Here is a 22489-nt window from a genome sequence, read left to right on the forward strand (position 1 = left end):
TATTAATTTAACTAATAATAATATTTAGAGTTTATTATAAAAAATGAAACTCTTAAATATATTATTAATAAATTAAATAAATATGACCTTGGCTATCGAGGTGGAAGATGACCTGCTTAGTTCAGGGAAATGGAGTCGTGATCTACAAAAGGGGAAAGGTCAACAAGCCCCTGTCACTACCACTGATTCTTTATATCAGAAATTGGCTAATGATCTATTACAGCTCAAAAAGTAGTTGCCCTCTAACCCTCCACCTTTGTATCAAGATATTCCAAGGAGGAATTATCTGCCATATCAACAAAATAGACCAACTAAGTGGCTACCCCAATCGACACCAAGGTTAGCCATCGAACATCCCTCATCATCTGGTAAACAAGTTGCTATGTGTGATTTCCATCTAACAACAGATCATGATGGCACAAACTGTCCTGAGATGGCTAGATTCATGCAAATGCATTTGACTGCGGAGAAGATAGAAGAATATGTGGCTCCTGAAGATGTGACAGAACCCGCTGTTGAAACCTCTTCCATAAATTTCCTGGAGTATGAATCTGATGATGACCAAACTGAAGATATCAACAATCATTCTTGCAATGCGACTACACCAAGTTGGAGACAGAGATTGGAAGAAAAATGGAGTAAACAAGCGAAAGAAAAAGCCTCTGATGAGACTGCTAAGAGGATTCTGTCTCGTAAGCATACTCCAGAAGAGCCTTCTCAAGCAAAGGAGACAGATAAGGGTAAAACACCTCCCATCATGGAAGACTCTTTTGATTTTATTGATCATTACAAGACGACCAAAGTATAAATTTCTCAATTGGATTACCTAAAAGCCAACCCTCATCAATTAGAAAGGTTGATCCAATGTGTTGGCAAAGAGAAACGTTCACCTGAAATCACTATCAACCACGAATCAGGAGTTTCTCTAGAAGTGGAAGATAATTTGGAAGGGCCCATGACTGAGAAAGAATCTTTTGTTGCGGCAATCTTTGTCAGACAAACCTGAGCCTTTCTATGTTTCTCTTTATATAGCTGGATGCAAGTTAAGTAATTGTATCATTGATTCTGGTGCATCTGATAATGTCATGCCTTCAAAAGTAGCACATGCCTTAGGTCTCTCTCTAAATAAACCTTCTGGAAAAGTGTATTCTATGGAGGCAAAACAAGTCCCGCTATTTGGCCAGTTGAAAGATGCTCAAGTAGCACTTGCAGCACATCCTAAGAAGAAGTTAAAACTAAACATCCTGGTTGCTGATATTCCTGCCAATTATGGGATGCTTCTGAGCAGAAGTTTTTGCAAAGATCTTGTTGGCGAAATCAAAATGGACATGTCTCATGCCCTTATCCCTATTGGAAATAAGAAGGTTAAGCTTGATCTTGAACCCAAAGCTAAATATACAGTGTTGAAATCAGATGATCCAAGAGCTGAAATATTATATGTTGATACTGGGCATGGAACATACATGATGACGTCCAATGAAGGAGATGTAACTGAACCTCTCATGCCTAATATAACCAATGAATTATGGTCAATGGAGTTTGACGAAAGTTCTTCTTCTTCCGGTTCAGGTGCTGGGATAGTGTTGATATCACCACAAGGAGAGAAATTTCCCAAAGCTTACAAGTTGGTTTTTGAGACCACAAATAATACCGCAGAATATGAAGCTCTCCTACTTGGTCTCGAGTATGCAAGAGGAAAAGGGATCAGACAACTCAAGGTGTCAGGAGATGCAGAATTAGTTGTCAACCAGGTACGTAGGCAATATCAAGCAAAGAATCCGAAATTGAAGGCATATAGGAATAGAGTGTGGGATGAGATCGAGCATTTCGATGCTTTTTCTTTATTTTCCATTCCTCGTGAACAAAACTCTAAGGCAGATTGTCTTGCAGTCTCTGCGTCTCTACTTATCCCTCATCTTGAGTTCAATAGAGATGTTTATACAGTAGAGATGATTCATAGACCCAGTGTGCCTGATAATGATCGACACTGGCAAGTTTTTGATGATGATGGGAAAATAATTGCATTTCTCGAGGGGAGGCCTCCATTTTTAGACCTAAAATTTGAAGGATCGCGCAATCTTAATGGAAAACAAGAAGAAGATCCTGAGGTTATTCAATTGGAAGGTAATGTTATCCCAAGAGGATTAGTCACCCTAGAGAGTCTTTTTAATAAAGAAGACAAAAGGAAAGAGAAAGTTGAGGACACCAGACCTTCTGATTGTTCAGGTTATGAGAAAGTAAATATTGGTTCTTAGGGAAATCCAAGAATGGTTCTAATAGGGAAAGGTTTGACATCTCAAGAGAGAGAAGAGTTTACAAGGTTATTGAATGCTTACCAAGATGTTTTTGCTTGGGGTTATGAAGATCTAAAGGAATTCATGGATGGGAAATTTAAACATCAGATTCCTTTGAAACCTGGTTCAACTCCCTTTCGGCAAAAACAAAGACAATTCAATCCCAAGGTGGCAGACGCTATCTTCAATGAGGTTGATAAGATGCTTAAAGAAAAGATTATCTATCCCATTCACCACTCAACATGGGTAGCTAATATTGTTCCTGTTAGGAAAAAGAATGGTGAGATAAGAATATGTGTTGACTTCCGCAATTTGAATCAGGTGTCACTCAAGGATAATTATGGACTCCCTGTCATGGATCATATTTTGCAGTTGGTATCTGGCTCTGAGCTCATGTCAATGTTAGATGGCTTCTCTGGTTATAACCAGATTAGTGTTGCACCTGAAGATCAACATAAAACCGCTTTTACCACTCCATGGGGTACGTTTTCCTACAATCGTATGCCTTTTGGTTTGATAAATGCTGGGGCCACCTTCCAAAGGGCCATGGATCATTCATTCAAGGATTTCAAGAATAAGATCATTGTTATGTATCTTGATGATCTTACAGTGTTTTCAAAACAGAGAAGAGATCATGTGCATCATCTAGAAGCAATATTACATTGATGTCGAGCTCAAGGCATCTCACTGAATCCTAAGAAGTCTATATTTGGGGTGACAGAAGGCAAACTACTGGGGCATATCATCTCCAAAGAGGGCATTCGGATAGATCCTGAATGGGTGAAAGCTATCCAACAGTTGTCACTTCCCATGAGTAAACTAGGAATCAGATCTTTCTTTGGGCAGATAAACTTTATAAGGAGGTTCATACCAGACTTCTCTGAGATAACAAAGTCAATTGTGGATATGATGAAAGGGAATACTAATTTTAAGTGGACAAAAGAAGGTAAGGCTTCTTTTGAACAAATCAAGACTGAAATTGCTCATGCGCCTACCCTTTCTTATCCAGATTTTTCCAAGGATTTTCATTTGTATTGTTATGCCTCTGAAGAAACCTTATCTGCTATACTTACCCAACCTGACCAAGACAATACCGAGGCCCCAATAGCATTCATGAGTATCCCTCTTAAGAAACATGAATTGAAATACTCCTTGATCAAGAAAAATGCTTATGCTCTAGTTAGAGTAGTGAAACAGTTCAGGTTTTACATCCTGAACTCTCACTCCAAGGTGTTTGTCCCTGACTCGGCAGTGAAGACTATTCTGACACAACAAGAAATTGGCATGAACAAAAGGGCCTCCTGGATAGCTAAAGTCCAAGAATATGATCTCGATATAAATCCTACAAAGCTTGTCAGGGGAAAAGGTTTGTGTAAGGCAATTGCGGAAGGATCTTCTAAAGGTGAAGGAGAGATGAAGGAAGAAATGCCTTTAGTTTTATTCATTAGTAATGTTGATGATTGGTTTTCAAATATTGCCTATTTTCTGACATATGGGGAATGTCCTGCTCATTTATCACTTAAAGAGAAGAGGACTTTAAAATTGAAATCTACAAAATACATTCTTTGGAATGACACCTTATACAAGAAAGGGATAGATGGTACTTTTTTGAGATGTGTTGATTCTGAACAAAGAAAGGAGTTGCTTCAGTTATTTCATAATGAAGCATGTGGAGGTCATTACTCTGCATCAGTAACAACTTACAAAATTCTGAGAAATTGTTTTTACTGGCTCGGGATATTCAAAGATGCAGAAGAATGGGTGAAGAAGTGCGATTCTTGTCAGTACTTCAAAGGAAAAGTTCAATTGGCTGCACTGCCCTTGAAACCAGTGGTGATCGAAGAACCCTTTCAACAATGGGGTTTGGATTTCATAGGTACTATTCATCCTTCATCCTCTACTGGACACACTCATATTTTGATGGCAACTGACTATTTTACCAAGTGGGTGGAAGCGACTCCAGTAAAACAAACAACTTCAGAAGTGGTGTGCAATTTTATCAAACAAAACATTCTGGTTAGGTGTGGTGTGCCGAATAAAATTGTTATTGACAACGCTACCAACTTCTCTTCCCAAGAGATATCATCATTTTTCTATCAATACGGGATTATTCTCTCTCATTCCTTTGATTATTTTGCGCAAGGAAATGGTCAGGCAGAATCAAGCAATAAAAATATTATGACCATTGTGCGAAAACTGATTGATGTTAATCAAAGATCTTGGCACAAGCACCTGTACGATGCACTGTGGGCAGATCGTACCACTAAAAAGAGAGCAACGAGATTTTCTCCCTTCGAGATCCTGTATGGAACTGAGCCAGCTCTTCCTCTTCCTTTAGAGCTATCCACCTTGAAATTATAGAGTGCCATTGAGAATCTTGAATTCAAAGATGCTCTTGAGAAACGAACGTTGTATTTGACAAAGTTGGAAGAAGAAAGAGAGATGGTTGTTGATAGGATTCAGGAACATCAATCCCGTGTCAAAAGGTTATTTGATAGAAAGGCTAAGCAGAGGATGTTTCAAGAAGGTGATCTTGTTTGCTTTGGGATAAGCGCAGAGAGCCAAAAGGATTACATGGAAAATTTGACTCCTTATGGAGAGGCCCTTTCTAGATCAAAGAGGTATGCGGAAAGAACTCTTTTATTTTGTCATACCTAAGTGGTACCCAGTTGCCCTTACCTTATAATGGGCAACACCTGAAACATTATCATCAGTAGAAGGTGTTCGTACACCTTTTGTATATAGGTTGTCCCATTTTTGGTGTGCTCTTGTTGGTTGGTGTTGTTTTGGCCTTTCTTTCTGTTGTCCTATTTTTGGTATTTGTCCCCTCTTTTGTAAATTGGCCCCTCGAATGATTCTATTTCACAAGCCCAATGGATAAGGCACTACTTCATTATTCTGGATTCGAGCTTCGTCCTTGTCAGTCCTTGTCCCCAGTTAGAGCCAGCTGTTGACCGGTTATAAAATTCTTTAAATTTTATAAGCCTCTGTTAATTTTTAAAACTTGTCTAGTTTTAAAACATCAAATTGGCCATTTTATCTTTGAAGTTTGTGAGTCTTTAAGCCTCCGTGTCTCCGGCTCGTTCTCAGCTCCGCACAGCACTTGAGATCATCGAAATCCAGCTTTTGAGCCTCAAGATCTTAAGAGGTTAATGATTGCCTTCAAAAACGTGTATTTCTTAACCTTTAACTTCTTAAGAGGTTAATGTTAACCTTTGAAAACATGTTTTTCTTAACCTCCACGTTAAAGGTTAATGTTAACCACCGAAAACATGTTTTTCTTAACCTCTCAAGAGGTTAAGGATAGCCACCAAAAATATGTATTTCTTAACCTCTTCGAGACGGTTACTAACCTGTTTTAAAATTTCTCTAACCTATTTCAAATTCTTCTATGGGAAGTCGAGGATGAGTTTGTGCAAGAATTAAAGAAGAAGATGTTCACGGCAAAGAGTGACAGTCCAGTGACCCGATATATTGAAGATTCTCAAAGTAGTGCAGAACAATTCCACTTGATTATTTTGTGAAACAGACGAATGAATGCTTACAAATGCTTGATGTTCATACTGAAGAGACAATTGAACTGGAAAAATCAAGGTTTAATACATGCAAATGTTTGCATGGGAAATGATTATTCGTGGTACTTTACAATGGCAGTGTTACCATGTTTAATTTGAAAGGCAGAGGTTGGTGTGGTGCCGAGGCCGATCACTACGAGCCATTGTTTTATTATCCCGCTCCAGTAATCTCACAGGAGAAGGCTGCATTTGTCCTTTGACCTTGAAGAAAATTACATTTATACTTCTGAAGTCTTTTGCAAATGGCATTATTTTCGGCTACTGTGTATCAAGCAAATATGAGGAGTAGAGGAAAGAAGCGTGTTGTAGTTGATAATCATCTCGAAAGTCCCTCATGTAATAATTTTTGGGAACGTATTTAGAGTCTAAGGTTTACTTCAACACATTATCTATTTTGTAGTGCGAAAGGCCATTATTGTGAACAAGGAGCAAGTCTGATCAATTTGTGAGGCTCCCGAAAACACTTTGAAGATTGAAATCTAAAGATGTGAAGTAAAAACATTAGTAGGATAAAGACATTTTAAAGAAGCATAAACTTGCGAATATACATGAATAAAACTGCCAGTTACGAGAGCCCAAGTTTATGAAGAGATTGGAATATGGGGGAACCCGATAAATGCAATCCATCTCAAGATTTTATGATGTGTAGAAAGGTGGCATAAAAGAAGAGAACTCTAATCATCACATGAAATATTCATGCAGAAATGGTAAAGATTACCCTATGAAAGTTCCTTTGAGTGTTAACTAAACAAGAGCCATAATACTTGAAATTGCACTTGACGTACTTGACATAATGTCTCTGCAAATATGGAAGCAGAATGAGGCAGCGGCAGCGAGTTTGTTTCCCACCAGTTCTGTTCCTAATGAGTTTCCCAAAAAATGTTGACCCCTCCCTATACTTTATAATGGCTCGGCCCTGTATGATATAGAGGCCCTTTACGATTATAAGGGACCTAGGCACAGGTAGACGCACTGGCTAACTAGATAGAGGGATGCCCTAAAATGTTATGGCCAGCTACACTGATGGTATGCATTAAATAAGGCCGTTCCAGACCAATGAGCGGTTCCTCAAAGCCACTCCTCCTTCTCACTCCATTGATATGAGCTCTTAATACTACCCGTCAAACTTGATAAAGGCGTCACCACAAACATCCCATTCTGAAATTCGCAAGTTTGTTCCTACATTCTGGATTGCGAATTGGAGGAAGACTGCTCATTTTCACAGGTTTTGGCTTTAAATAATGCCTTTGATTATATGATATTTGACCATTCCTTGTCAACGATTTCCTGTTATCTCCATACATGAGAGATGGAAGATGTCTGCGCCCTCCGTTGACACCACCTCACTATAGATGAAAGATCCATGAACAAGTTGCAAAGGGATATAAGCAGCTCCTGAGATTGCCCCTGATCTGTTTGACAAAATGCCAAAGATTAAAAGGCGGGTGGTGGACACAAACATGACATGTAGAGTGCTAGGGAAGCACACAAAATGTTTGACAAAATACCCTTTCCTGACCTGCAACTTCGGAACCTCCACTCATTAAGTCACCCAAGCTCGAATCAGCATTCTTATTTTCCTCTGTAATTCGGCATATTTGAGAAAAGGATTGGAAATCAAACCATGAAGTACAAGTATCAGAGGCCAGATTATGCTCCTGTTTTAAGAAATACGCTTCCAGATATTGGTGATACCATTTTGGGAAATGTTTGTCTTCAAGACTTCTGGTCATCCCTTGCGAATGAAGAAAAGACTCCATTAGCTGGAAAAATATTGGAAAGTGGCTTGGCCCAAGCAGGCAGACATCCCATTTTCGTACAATGCCCAGAATTAGTGTTGGAGTGCATGAAGGCTTATCATCCTAGCACTAGAGAAGTTGTTTCGCCGAACAATAAAACAATTGCCTGCCTAGACCCTGCCTCTATTGCTATCATTTTTCGATTGCCTGCTAGGATGCAATACGCCAGCATTAATCTAAGAACTGCCAAGGAATATTTTACAGCCAATCAAACTCAATGTTTAAATACTGTGGCAAGATCGTGGTTCTTCCAACCGAGAAGAGGCAAATCTCAATTAGGCAAATCCATTCACAGATCATCACTGAAAGAAGATGTGGCGAACATGGTAACTTTGTTGAGAAGGATCATTGGTCTTCAAGATTCACACGAGTTTGAAGGTTGGATGTTTCTATTCGTTAATATTGTCTGTGAAGGAAAACAATACATTGATTGGGCTGAAATTATCAGTGACTCACTGCACAGATAGCTCATGGGACTTCGGGAAAATGACTACTTTTATATGACTTCATACCTTTTCTATGCCATTGCAAGTACCAAAGGTTGGCCAGGACTTAACCGGCAGGGCATTTATGATGACGCAACCATCATTTATAATTATCTTCCTCAAATTTAGTATGATAATAGCCTACACCATTTCAGAAGAGTGAATGACGCATTCACCATGCTAACTGTAAGGGAAATTCAGGGGAACATTGGGCTCAGGATTTCACCAGAAGCAGCAATGAAAGTGCAAAAATATGGAAGTGTTTTTATACAATTTTCAAAGTTTACTTATATCCGGCTAGCTGCCTATGATGGATGTCCATTGATGTTACCTAGATTTGTTGATGATAAACTAGTCTTAATTGAAATGTGCAGGCAAATTAATCAAATCAACAAACTTTGCAGGAACAGGAGGACAGATGAAATAACTTTCCCTATCGGCATCGGATATTATAGTTGTGACACTGCATCAGATGCCAGGAACATTGAAAGATCTATCGCCACAATAAATCTGCATCCTTACACGATGCGTTTCCCTTATGATAGTAAGGGCTATGCTGTGAATGAACTAAAGTTAAATCCCAGTCTCGGTCACTTCCCGGCTCTGGAAGACTTTTGAGAGGATTGCGAAAATGACTTCGAAGTCAGGAAGAGGGATTGGATGTGGCTTACAGTACGACAGGTAATAAACTTCAAGTTAGACATTGATGTAACAGGCATAGATGATGATGAGGTTTCTTTGGTTGATCCTTATTATTACGAGAAAATTGAATTACTAGAGCTCCCTCCTATTGATTGGTCAATTCCTGAATTGAAAAGTTTGAAAGAGAGGTCTTCCTATGTTCTTAGAAGAATGAGAGATTGGATCAGTAAAGTTAGAATCGAAAAAGCAACTGTTGAATCTCAAAATAAAGAAGAGAGAAATAATACAGGGGAATCGTCTCAAATGGCGATAGAGGCCACTTCTAGTGAGAAGATACGACAACTAGATATAGATGTTCAAGATCAAGATGAAGATTTAAATCAGCCAGATAAGTTTACAGTACAAAGGAAAAGGACAAAAATGAAAGGTAGAAGGAATGAGAAATACCAAAGAAGCCCTCAAATTGCTGAATCACATGTTCCGGTTACATCCCCTCGTGATGTAGCGATTCCTCACTTGAGTCTTCTTCCTCCTGATGCGCCCATAATAGACATTACACAGTTAGATGACCCGTTATCTAATTCGGAAGACTTAATAATGGTTGCTGAAAATGTAACAGGTGCCGAACAAGTTTCAAAGGTTACACATTCATGGTTCCAGGATAGTCTTCAGAAGAGGAAGAATGTTGTTCAGTTGGTTCCGCCTCCATTTGATATGGTCTCTAGCATTCTTCAGAAGCCTCCTAAGGTGAAAAAGACCAAAGTGATGTCCAGGTTAGCTATTGATAAACTTCAGGCAATTTGTGTGTGGAATTAGCCAAGCCTATAGTTGAAAAGAATGTTGATGAAGCATCTGAATCAGATTTCATTCTAGAAAACGTTGACCTTGGTCATTCTAATGCGAAAAGAGAGTTTCAAAATTTTGAATTGATTGCCGCTCAGATGTTGCAAAGGGCGAAGAAAGAGAGAAGAGCCAAAGAGCAACTCAAAGAACAACTTCAAATGATGGTAGCTTATGTTAATTCAATCAGCAACCCTTCTAATACCCAAGTCATGGCCACCCCGCCAGTTCTAACAAGAGTTGATGGTATTTTAGATCATACTATTGTTCAAAGAATTGACCAACAAAAGTCATATAGTTTAATGATCGAGGCTTGGATAAACAGGATGATAGAAGATGCTTCAAAACTTATCACTGGAGTAAAGGAGATATGTGGGAAAGCCATCACGCAGGTACAGGAAATTTCTAAGGAGCTGGAAAATAGCAAAGAACATAAATCCAACTGGCAAAAAGTAGCCGATGAATTAAAGGAAATAGCCAAGTTGGATATGGGCACCCTACTCCTTGAGAAAATTATTGCTGATCCGAGTGACAACCAAATACGTATCTGCAGTAAAAGTGTTGGTTGGAAGATGATAAACATCAACAAAGGGATCACTGAGTTCAAAAAGTTAATAACCTCTTTGGAGCAGCTAAAAGCAAAAAGTATAGATGAATTAATCTCTACTATCACAGGTGGGGTGCCAGTAAGTGATCTTCAGCATGTTGATTGTCAGTTTCTCCTTGATTCCTTCAGCGTTCAAATTCATTCAGAAATAGAGAACCGTGTGTCAGATGCTGAAACTATGATGAAGCTTAGCCTGGTTGCAGTCACGTTGGGAGATTGTAACATTTCAGCCTACCGACAGGAGTCAGAAGAAATCCAAGATAGATATCTCACAGCCAAACTCAAGATGAAAAATGTGTTCATTCCGAACTATGAATCAATGACACTCGTCCAAGATGCTTACAGGGCTTTCCGAGATAGATCAATTGTGTCCTGATAGATAGGGCTAATAGCTAGAAGAATTAGTTATTGTATATGCAAACGTTTTTTAGGAATTCTAGCTAAAGTTTTGTTTTTGCAAGTTTCCTTGTATAGGTTAATTTTCCTAAGGTTAATTAACCTTCCAAAATTTCATATTTTGGAGGTGGTTATTAACCTCAAAGAGGTAGTTGTTAACCTCTATGTCTATATAAGGACACCTTTTGGCTTGTAAATGGGACCTTTTTGGTTTTAAAAAATAAGGGAACACTATGCTGAAATTTTGATCTAGAGATAAATTTTGGAAAGTATGTACACTTTTTATCTCTGAATTGAAAAATCTCTATTGCTTTCTTGGTGCAAGAAAAAGGAATGAGATGTGCTTTGGGTTTCTTATTTTAAACTCCAAATTGTTATATGTTGTGGTAGACATTCTCATGGTGCTATGCGAGTGTTTACAAATGATAATGAAGATGCTTAATAACATTGGTTGCTTTCAAGCGTAGTTCTTGGACACCACTGTTATCGATCTTGTTAACCATAGAGGGTTGTGAGGGCATGTGGTGCATTCGTCTTCTATGACTCTCTCCTTGAACTTTGAAGTTTGAATTCTTTATTTGAAAATCTGTTAAAAATTATATCATACGAGGGAGCTGCCCCTCAAAACGCAGAGGAAGGCCGGATATCAAGGGCCTATCCACTTGTTGTGAACGGTTTGCCACACACACTCCATTGGGCAATTCTACTGTGACAAATCTGTTTACCAACAATCTCCAATAGTGGGTTCTAAAGCTATAGGTCTCTGATTCGAGAACTGTGATTTTCATTAAGGATAATGGGATGACTTATGCCTATGTTGTTTGCATGAAAAACATTCTCCATCAAAATTCCTCTACACTCTAGGTGAACTGGACAACTAAAAACTACTCCCACTAGCATAAGAATAAGTACTCTATGATGGCTAGTCATATTGGTTGCACTTGTTGCACTGAGAGTACTACAAATCCCTAGAGTGTGAACCATTGTCATTACTTTGTCTTAAAGGATAAGATCCTCATTTCTATTGCTATTGATTGCCTTCAAAAGAAGAAGGCTTACTACTACTACCTACTCCTTGATTACCTTTGGACCCTGATGCTGCAGGTGCTCCCACAAAACCACCATATCCCAAATTGATGCTTTTCTCTACAATGATAGCCTAATGTACCACATCTTTTAGGGTTTTAGGCTGAAATACCTTAACACCTCCAATGAAATAGTTATATAGGCCCTGAATAAAATATTGTGACATCAGTGGTGAGCTATCAATGATCCCTGCACAAGGCATGATCTCATAGAATTTTTGCTCATACTCTATCATGATCATAGTGTACTATCTCATATCATGGAACTCATAGGCCCTCTACTAGTGCTATTCCTTTGGTAGGAAATGTTCGCAAAATTTCTCAAGGAATAACTCCCATGTAACAATGTTCATGTTCACACCTAGTTTCTTCTCCTCAATATTCAACCATGTAGCCCCAAAGAGCTCTAGGTAGGTGATGGCAAACCTCACTTTGACATTAGAGTCAAAGTATTACATCATGAAACATCTATCTAAAGAAACTAACCACTTCTCTGCCACATATCTTGTACCAACCCCATTGAAGGGTTTGATCTTAGACCTTTGTAGATCCTTCATCTGAGTGGCTTTAACTAACCTATGTATGTCACCATGGAGGTCTCTCCAAGGACTCTTGGATCTTCGCCTCTCCTCATTCCCTACATGATGTGATCCCTCCTAATAAAAAACCCTTGGAGGAGGTAGGTAGTCTAAGATCATCCTCATCATCTATCTCAAATTAGTCTCTTTTGAGTCAACATGATCTTCTCTATGGCTCTCCTCTCTATTTTCTTCCTAAATAGGGCTCTCTCCATGAGTCGAAAGAGGAGTATCATGTCTACCTCTCCCATGACCTCTACCTCTTCCTGCACTATGATCCCTAACAAAAAACCTGGTCTTAGAAACCATCCTCCTACAACACCCAAGCAAGAACAACAAAATGTTCACAAAGTCAACAAAGGAATTTCACCTTTAAGAACAATCATAAGTAAACATGTTTTAAATCCAACTCAAGAATTATTCAAGTTTTTCCTTATTCTATGTTTCAAGAAATCGAGTTTGAAGTTCAAAGTGTTCAAGTTGCAATAGATACATAAACTATTTAAGTTTTGTTTCAGTTAACTAGTTGTCACCTAGTGGCGTTCTGATATACCCAAAGCTCCCAATGTAGAAACTCGAGCTTTGATACCATATGTAATGATCTGCTAGGGAACCCAAAAGAAATTAACATAAAGTTTCACTAAGTTTTCTAAACATTTTTTTTGAAAGATAATAAACAAGAAGAGATAACATAATGGAAGCAATAACTCACATACACACAACCATCATAAATAGATTACATCTCTTAAGGGTTCCATGACATTGAAGCACATGTAAAATTTTTATTAATATTAAATCTAACACATAACCAAAATCCACATCATGGAACAACTACAAGTAAATATTCAATTAAATAATATACAATTACAAAGGATGTCACTTGGCAAAACCAGAATGCATAATCATCCATTGCAATTTTTATCAACACATTTAAAAAAAATAAAATTACAAATTAGATCTAATAGGGAAAATATGAAAAACCAATCTAATTTCACATATCAAATTTTAATTTCTTTTCCAAAGCCTACCCTTATTGTAATTTATTAGCTTACAAATCTCTAAACTTATTAAACAAGGGATTCAAATCATCAATTTGTTTACAAAGGTTTTCGAACGAGGAACAATTAAATTCACAAACACGGGTTCCAACCCAATTAAATTCTAAAAACCATTCTATTCAAACATAGAGAAGACATATATTTTCAATGAAAGAACTACTGCACAAAACTCACAAGATCCTACCTAGATTTGATGCTAAACAATGGATGGATGGAGCTCGCAAGCAAATTCCTTTTCTTTCAAAAACCCTCTTCTTGAAAATTGGCTCCTTCAAATCTATGTGTGGAGAAATGAGCTCTAATTCCTTAATAAAGAGCTTTGTCTAATTAGGGCTTCGATTTTGTAATCATGTGAATTTTTTTTCTTAATTAATTTATTATATTTTAATTTTCATGTGCAACCTTTTTGCAATTTAATTAAAATAACTTTATTAAATTAATTCCTTTCTCTCTCTTATTATATTACTAGATATCTTTAATAAAATATTTATTAATTTAACTAATAATAATATTTAGAGTTTATTATAAAAAATGAAACCCCTAAATATATTATTTTTAAATTAAATAAATATGATTACGCCAAAATTAAAATTTTGCTTAAATCTTTAAATTTGATTCTTTTATTTAATTAATTTCTCAATTAATTAAATATAATTAAACAATGAGTTTTGTTTATAAAATTTCCATTAGATTAAATAATTTAATTCTCTTTTAATTTGATTTAATTAGAACTGAAAATCACATCAGACCCACAAAACTAAATACAAAAAGCCATTATAAATTACAGAGTACTAAATCAAACTCAAGGGTCAAAACCATGAATTCACGTCACTTGACAAATTCAAAAGGGTAAAACTTAGATACTTGTCCTACTTTCTAAGACAATTGGTTCAAGGTTAGGATTTGGACTCAAGAATTATCTCCCCTCTTTTACCATTGAATTACTGTGATAGGGCACACTCATCCTGGCAATTCAAGGAATTCGATGTTTGGTACCTACAATCTACATAAAATCTGTGCATGTACATACACATATAATCTAAACTAAATAGGCAATGTTGGGGAGTGGTGCATCATGTATATCCTAACTAGCAGATGACTACGACTCCCTCCCTCAACCATTTTAGAAATGTTAATCATAAAGTAAAACATACAGGTACACCATACAAATGAAAGTATGGGGTAAGTAACCATAGAAACTACATATAAAACATCTATTTAACTATCATCATGAAATAACTAAAATTATTATATGAACATATGAAATGCCATCATTGAAAGGATGAACATAAACACCTGACATAATCATGGATTAAGTAGCTCAACAAATATGTCAATTGAGTATGAAATAACATCTAATCCAATCTAGTAACCAAGTACCACTAATCATAAAACATAATCATAAAACTAGCCTAAAAGAGTTTGACAATATAACATGAAAAGTAAACTATGGGTAGGAATTACAATGAGACCAAGAATGCTTTTTCATTCAAGAGGGATGGAGTTATATTCAAGATATAGTCTTTGTTGGAAGAAGGAGAAACAAGGTCAATAGGCCCTAATGTTTGTAGACACCTAAATCCTTTAGAAAATAAAGTATTTTTATTTTCTGAAAAAGCTCCTAATGACATCATCATTAATTAATTTATTTTTTATGCCATTAAATCCCTTTATCTTAATTAAAAATATTTAATTAAGGAATCCCTCCCAAAAATGTTTAAATCTTATTTAAACATTATTTCCTTATTTATTAATTATTTAATTAATAAATTGACCAAAAATCCTAAAATAAATAATTTATTTATTTTTTGACCAAAACTTGGCCAATTTTCTAAAGACCACTAACCTCTTCCAAAATCTTCTAATCCTTCTTTAATTTTGATTAAAGGCTAATCCCATCAATTCCTACCCCTAATCCCAACTCAAAATATTTAATTAAGATTAAATATTAATCCTCATGTTTATTAAAAATACTTTAATAAATATCTCCTCAACCCAAACCCTTGAAATAAATAAAACTTTATTTATTTCTTAAAAACCTTATTTATCCTCATCCTAGGAAGTTGTAGACTCTTCTAGAAAGTCTTCATCCTCATCCAATGCCTATAATCTTCTAGAAGATGTCAATCCTTATCTTTGACCCTAATCCTAATCCCCCCCCCCCTAACCTTGTCACATTCCCTAAACATGGGTTAAGACTTGCTAACCCAAGCCAAAGCCAACAAATATCTCCTCCTTCACCCACCCTCATTAAATGCCATCCACTTGCCCATCTCTAACAAGCCTAATCTAATCTTAACCCAAGCCTAATCCAAGCCTTAATCATTTTCACATTCCTAAGTCAAGCTTAAGACTTTTTTAATCCAACCCAAGTCAAAATATCTCAACTCTCTCACAAATATCCCAATCATAAAACTTTATGAAGCCCACAAAGTCATAAATGACTCTTACAAGCTATTCATTGCTCTTACAAGCCATTATGAGGGTCTTTATGAGCTTTGAGCCTCCTTTGTTGACCCCTCAACCCCTCTTGCTCTAACCAATGACTCTGTGACATGTGTCACTTCCTGATTGGCTGTAAAGAAGCACAATTCATGTGCTCTCCTCTCATTCAATCTAAACCTTCCATAAGATTTCTCCCATCCTTGCATCCTAGCCCTTGATCCCTCAAGCCCTTTGCCTATTTAAGGAATCCTCTCCCAAGCCATTTTAACACAATCTAGAAAGTAAAGCCATAATGCCATTGGGTAAAAGCACAGATCTGTGTCACCGTTTGTGATACAAAAACCTGTTTTGGTCAAAGCTCATTTCTCTATCAAAACTCAATTTTTTTCAAAAACTAAAAATACCCTTTTATAGATATCAAATTCAATATCATCATTATATAAATTTTTGAGTGTTTTGATTAGTTATAATATATTATAATCTCAAAATATTATAAGTCGATATTTCAACATTTCAGAAGATGCTCTCTCAAAAAATTTAAAAAAATAGTAAATCATATCAAAAAAATAAAAAAATTATATTTATCACTAGAGGAGAGAATCCTCTTCATGAATATGTAATTTTTTTTCAAGAAGGTATAGATTTGATAGGGAAGTTTTGATGAGAGAAAAAAACTATTGGATTCTGACAAGGTCGAACTTGAGTACTTATAACAAAGAAAATATACATAAAAAATAATTATTTCTTTTTTTGTTCACTAGCTATACATGTCATCTATAAAATATTTTCAAATTAAAACAAAAAAAGATGATTTGCACATACTTGTTTGACGGGAACTACATCCTATTTTTTTACAGTTAAAAAAGGGACTTCAAAATAAAATAAAATGAATAAATTCTTAGTCAAAATAAAAATAAAAATTATAGGCATAAAATTCATAAAATTCATACAATTCTAAACATTTCATCAGTTTACATCATCTTAATATTTTAAACACAAATACCATTTTTTTTGTCATTAATGTTGAACTGTCACATTCTGATATCACGTTTCTTTATAAAAGGTGACACAGGTTTGTGGTTTTACCCCATTTTGAGAAGTCTTTTTTTACATCAAATCCATTTACCAAAATCTATCAAAAATCCTCCATTGAAGCCCATTTGAGCTTTTGAGCATACATACATAATCAAGCTATCCTAGCTATTATACACATCTCTACATCAAGTGATCATCCTCATTGAGAGAACCTATCCATGGCTCACATTCTTATTTGAGGACTTCACTTTGTCTCTCATGAAGTTATGTTAAATTAGTATGCAAATGCTTTTTGATTGTTTTAATTTAGTGTTTCTAACATACTAAAGTAGCATATACAATGTTATTTTTGTTGGAATTTACAAATGGAAAAATTTACTTTTGAGAGGGGTGGGGGGTGGGGGTGGGTTGGGGGTGGGTGAATCAAAAGTAACTAACTTTAACCTTTTAAAACTTTTAGCTAAGATCATTCACATGCATCTACCATATTTAGTTACCATAAAAGTAAAGACATGCATGAAAATAGATAACACAAGATTTGGTCACCCAAAAACCCTCCAAGAATGAGAAGGTAAAACTGGGGTGGGGATGACACCCACAAATCATCACTATAGCAATATGTAACTATTTAAGGTTACAAAGTTTGACCACTTCCAATGGTTTTCCCTATGAAAGGCCTACTCTGTTAAAGGCTTTACACTTTGTTAAAAGTGACTTGGTTAAAGGATTTACAAACACTCACTTGGAATGCTACCCTGTTGAAGGATTTAGCACCTTGTTGAAAGACTTACAACATGGCTATTAGACCAACCTATCATCATAGGATTTTTATTCCTAATACAATGACTGGATGGTATTAGAATGTGTTGACCTAATGACTTACAATATTCAATTGCTGATTCTAGATCATTGTTCTGCTCAATCTAGTTTGATCCTTTCTTGATCTGATATGTCTCTGCTTGGAGTGTTGATGCTTTCTTTTGACCAATTAAATTCTGTAATGTTGCTCTTCCTTCTAAGTCCTTATACCCTTCTGAACTTTTCTAGCATTCTTCGATATATCTCTCTTACACCTATGAATTATGGGGTTTTGCCCTCCTTTTAAAGGCTTCAAGGACTTAGGGTTAGGTATGAATCTACGATCAGTATTCATCCTTCTTTTCTTGCTCAAATCTTTCACTTTTCTTATTGGTTGCATGTCTTCTCCATTTTTCTTATTGGCTGCATGTTGATTACATAGGGAATGTAAAAGATTTGATCTTATCTTTAAGATCCTTCGAGATTCATCTTGAGTAAGCTCAAAAGCAGTTTACATTTGAGTTTATGAAGCCACAAACTCATATGCTAATTCTGTGTTACTCGACACTTACAAATTGTTGATGCTCAACACATATAAGAATTCTATTTTGCTCGGCTCCTATAGTAACTCTGTTTCACTCGGCATCTATACTCTGCTCAGCATCTATAGTGGCTCGACATCACTTATCACTTGGCACTTGATATTTGCTCGGCACTTGAAGTTCACTCAACACTTGTTGAATCTCTAGCTCAACACATACTATAGCTTAGCATCTAAATTATACTTAGCATCATCTTAGAAATTGGTTAAGTGTGTTGTCACTCAATTGTCAAAACCAATCTGAGACCAACAATCTCCCCCTTTGACATGAGTGGCAAAAACACTTAACTAAGCATTATGAATTTGGTCTTTATGAGTATAATATGTATCCTATTTGGCACATGTACAAAACTTCAAAAACCTATTAAAAATTTTGTAGAAGACTATATACCTCAAAAACTTGTAACTCCCCTTGAGTTGATGTGCCATTTCTATATCCAAAATCTCTTATGCTAAATTTGTCTCATGCTGATTTTTCTGATACTCTTTTCCTTGTCTACTTTGTGTCTACTCTATTTGTACTTCCCCCTTTTGTTTTCGCTCCCCCTTTCACACATCTCCTTATAGTTTTTGTTATCCTTTTTGCTTTATTTCCTTATCTCTTGTCAAAACTCAAAATTTTATTATCTCCCCCTTTGGGTATAACTCCTCCTTTGGGTTTCATTATTATCTCCATGTATTTCTCTTCCTTTATCTACACTAGCACTTGTACCTATGAGAGGTTCAAGGGATAAGCCGATAGTGTAATTTTAGAAAATTATCATTGTATGAAATTGCATAGTATAGTAAAGGGTTAAACATAATTTTCCTAATGACATATAATATTATTTATCAAGAAAGTATGATGTTTAGTGTGGTCCAATAGTACATAACAAAAATGGTATTTTAGAAGTAGAAGAGTAGTGAACAATAAATTAAAAATTGTTATTTGAAGCATGCATAATGTTTGATACAAATGTTTACCAAGAAATGTATTTGTTGACCTAAATAGAAGTTAATAATATAATTGTAAAGTGCCATTTGAAACATGCATGATATTTGATAATGAAGGGGATTTCTTAGACAATATCCATTGTGGATGGAAATATGATCGATTAGATGAAATGAAATAATACTCAAAGTGCACAACGATGAGTAGAGAAAACACATAAGTTGCTATTACACTAAATTGTAAAAAAAGGACAAAATAAAGCAACGTATTAGAATCAATTCAAAACCTGCAAAGTATAAGTTTCTAGGAATGGCTATAAACAGGTATTGATGTAGACTGCTATACTAACTAAATTGTATCACTGGTGTTTGTATTTATTCTATTTAGTCGAAGAAGTACTTTGGTGACAGGTCAAGCATCCCAACTTTTGCGCATGCAGACTGCAGCAAGAAAGTTCTGATGTGGGCCTATTATCTATAGTTAGTAATAGAAAATTAAAATCATCTCTACAAGTTGAGGATGGGAATTTAACTTTTGTATATAAAATAAAAACTTTCTATCACGATTTCCAATCAATGAATACATGTAAATAGTAGTCCACATGGTTTTTAAATTTCCTTTCACACCCGCGAAAAAAAAAGGAATGCATGAATAGCAATAAAAAATGCATTGAATTGAATTTGGGAAATCTGGCTTGAATCTAGGGCCAGGAATATTGCTTGGAGCAGTTCCAGAGGATAAACGTTGAGTTTAATTATTTCAGGGAATTGATTCTATTCCACACAAAATTTAGATATTTAGTTTAATAAGTGAATATTAGTACCCAATAATATTTAATTATCCATCGAACCTGACAAGCTTATATATTTACTTCAATGAGTGAAAGTATATATTAGTTTAGTAGAATTATTTCGGTGCATTTGGTGTGTCACTCAATACTTATCATTAATGCATATATATAAACTATTAATTTACTTGGGAAGATTAAAATAATGAGCATAAAATATATTTAAGTAATTTTATAGTTTAACACATTTAATCTTTCAACAATACATTTCTCATTTACTACTTTTATTAATAGAATGCTGTACCCATATTAATAGAATTGTGTAACCATAGATTTTCAATAATAGAGACCTTTTTAAAGATCTACGTGGACCCCAAATTTAATTTATATTTAAAGGACATTGTTTATGATCTGATAGCTTTAATAACATTTTGTCCAATTTTAGATATGGGAAGACTTTTTAATGTTTTAGTGGTCTGTAAATATAGTTTGTGATGCGTTTGTGAATCCCTAGATTGGAGGAAGAGGGAATATCAGAGGGGAAGTCCCGAGCAAAATAAAAACACACATAGCAGAGAGAGGAAGTTTGAAAGTAGCACATAGACCTAGGAGACATGAGAATTAACGCATGGGATATGCCAAGACGTGGCATGGATATGAAACTGGCATTGGGAGTGGTTGAACTATTATGCTAGGGAATGCAATGTGAGAGTTCAATTTGAATAGCACAATCATAATTTTTTTGATATAAATGTGAAATCAGTATTTAATACAAAGCATTATTCTAGATGCCACATTGTGTGGTGTCAAAGATGACTACAAGTTAGTAGTAGAAACATAAGGGTAATTTTGTGATTTTATTGCGAATTTAGAGAGAATTGGATTCACATTCATGTCCGTCAATATTTTTTTCTCTTTGTAACAAGCATGTCATATTTAACAACACATGATGTGGAGAATCATTTAAGAACACTTAGTGACTTAGTTACGTATTAACTGCGTGAGACAACTAACTGTACGTGAGACACAAAAAAAAAACTATTTTAGAGCTATCGCTCCATAGGAGAAGCCTATCAACTTAATAAGGTATTATCTCCCCCTTTTTTGACACTTATGTCAAAGGGTCCTAAGAATGAATGGAATATTTAGCAAAAAATGTTTTATTTACCTCCATTATTATCTTTAGAGAAGCATCCCAATTGTCTAAGGAAATTTCTAGTGCTTTGAGCTGGATGGCTATCTTTGCTGCAAGATGTACTAGGCCTTCTAAGGAAGAAAGATTTGGATATTTCTTTAAAACATTCTCTGCATAAGCCATCTCTTTATGCAATACTTCTAGGTGTGAGCTAATGGCAGACTGTATCTATATTAATTTCTCCTTTGAATTAGCCTCTTCTACTATAAGTATAGCTAATTCTCTTTGAGTGTGAAGCATTGTGGAAAAATGCTTCTCACTTTGAGCTAGATCCTTGGGTAGCTATGTGCTTGATATCTTAAGGTTCCTCTCCAAGCTCATTATTCTTTGGCTGGTCTCTTGTGTGAAAATTGAGGTATCACACAATTTGGAGTACAATGAGAATATGTTCTCAAGTACTGTTTCAACCTTTTCAACTTTCTTAGCCAGTTCAACTTGTGATAGTGCTATCTCACTAGATATATTTTCATTAACCTTCATTTGAAACTTCTTCTTAGACTATTCCAATAATTTAACATTGGTATTAAGGTCTTCATTTTGTACCTGGTCCACTATGTTGGACAGTTTCTCTATGATGGGCTTTGTTTCATCAGTACTGGCAAGTTGAATGCATCAAGGAAGATGTCTTTGATTTCTATTAGTGCTTGCCTCTACCTATACTCATTCCTAAGTATCTCTTGCTTCTTCTTTCTCTCTAGTGCCTCTTGCACTTCATTTATTTGAGTTAAGTTTATTGTCTTGTAGTCATAAATTGGTATGACTATTTCTTCATCAAGTGCAGGGTCTCCATAATGAAGTACCCTTGCTACCTTGGTGGAGCTCGAGCCTGGTGTTGATATTTGCAATGGTACTGCATCAGTGCTTGGTTGCTTGGTAGGAGTCCCTATAGTAGGAAAATTAACCAATGTCTATATTGCCTCTTGCTCTCTTTCCTTGGGTGTTTTCTCCTCTTCCTTGTCTTCTTCAGTTCTGCCTTGATCAATTATGGTGATCAAAGGAGGTGCACCCACTAGTACATTTGGACCCAATTTTTAACCAATATTTGTCACTATTTTTGTCATCAAAATTTTGACCAAATTACAGGTTGGTCAAAATTTTGACGAATGTATTCATTGAAATTTCAACCAACCTACAATTTATTCATCGAAATTTCAACCAACTTGTAATTTGGTCAAAATTTTGACGAGAAAAATAGCAATGAACCTTGGTCAAAATTCAACCAAAATTGGTAAAAAATTGGGTCCAAATTTACTAGTGACCTTGTCTTTGTGCTGTAGAATCAGTGGTATCTTTTTATCCTATTTTCTCCTTTGTTTGCTCCTCGAAAATTATTGTGAT

At 35.7% G+C, this 22489-nt stretch overlaps 1 protein-coding gene across 1 annotated transcript; it reads left to right on the forward strand.

Annotated features, from left to right (window-relative positions):
* Positions 1-1151: 1151 nt before the first annotated feature.
* Positions 1152-4655, forward strand: LOC149550551 (uncharacterized). The gene is made up of 4 exons (XM_089794484.1): positions 1152-1751; positions 2616-2775; positions 3475-3660; positions 4042-4655. The coding sequence occupies exons 1-4, from the start codon at positions 1152-1154 to the stop codon at positions 4653-4655; spliced, it is 1560 nt and encodes a 519-aa protein (XP_089650610.1).
* Positions 4656-22489: the final 17834 nt, after the last annotated feature.

This window comes from Cupressus sempervirens, chromosome 7, assembly GCF_028749045.1.
Source record: "Cupressus sempervirens isolate cs-2001-9-10 chromosome 7, ASM2874904v1, whole genome shotgun sequence".
Lineage (NCBI taxonomy): Eukaryota > Viridiplantae > Streptophyta > Pinopsida > Cupressales > Cupressaceae > Cupressus > Cupressus sempervirens.

Bases quoted from the DNA above. Each gene is read 5' to 3' on its own strand.
- LOC149550551 (XM_089794484.1), top strand. From the start codon at position 1,152: ATGGAGGCAAAACAAGTCCCGCTATTTGGCCAGTTGAAAGATGCTCAA. The intron at 1,752-2,615 runs GTACGTAGGCAA...AATTTGAATCAG, and splicing joins CAGAATTAGTTGTCAACCAG to GTGTCACTCAAGGATAATTA. The intron at 3,661-4,041 runs GTTTGTGTAAGG...GGATATTCAAAG, and splicing joins AAAGCTTGTCAGGGGAAAAG to ATGCAGAAGAATGGGTGAAG.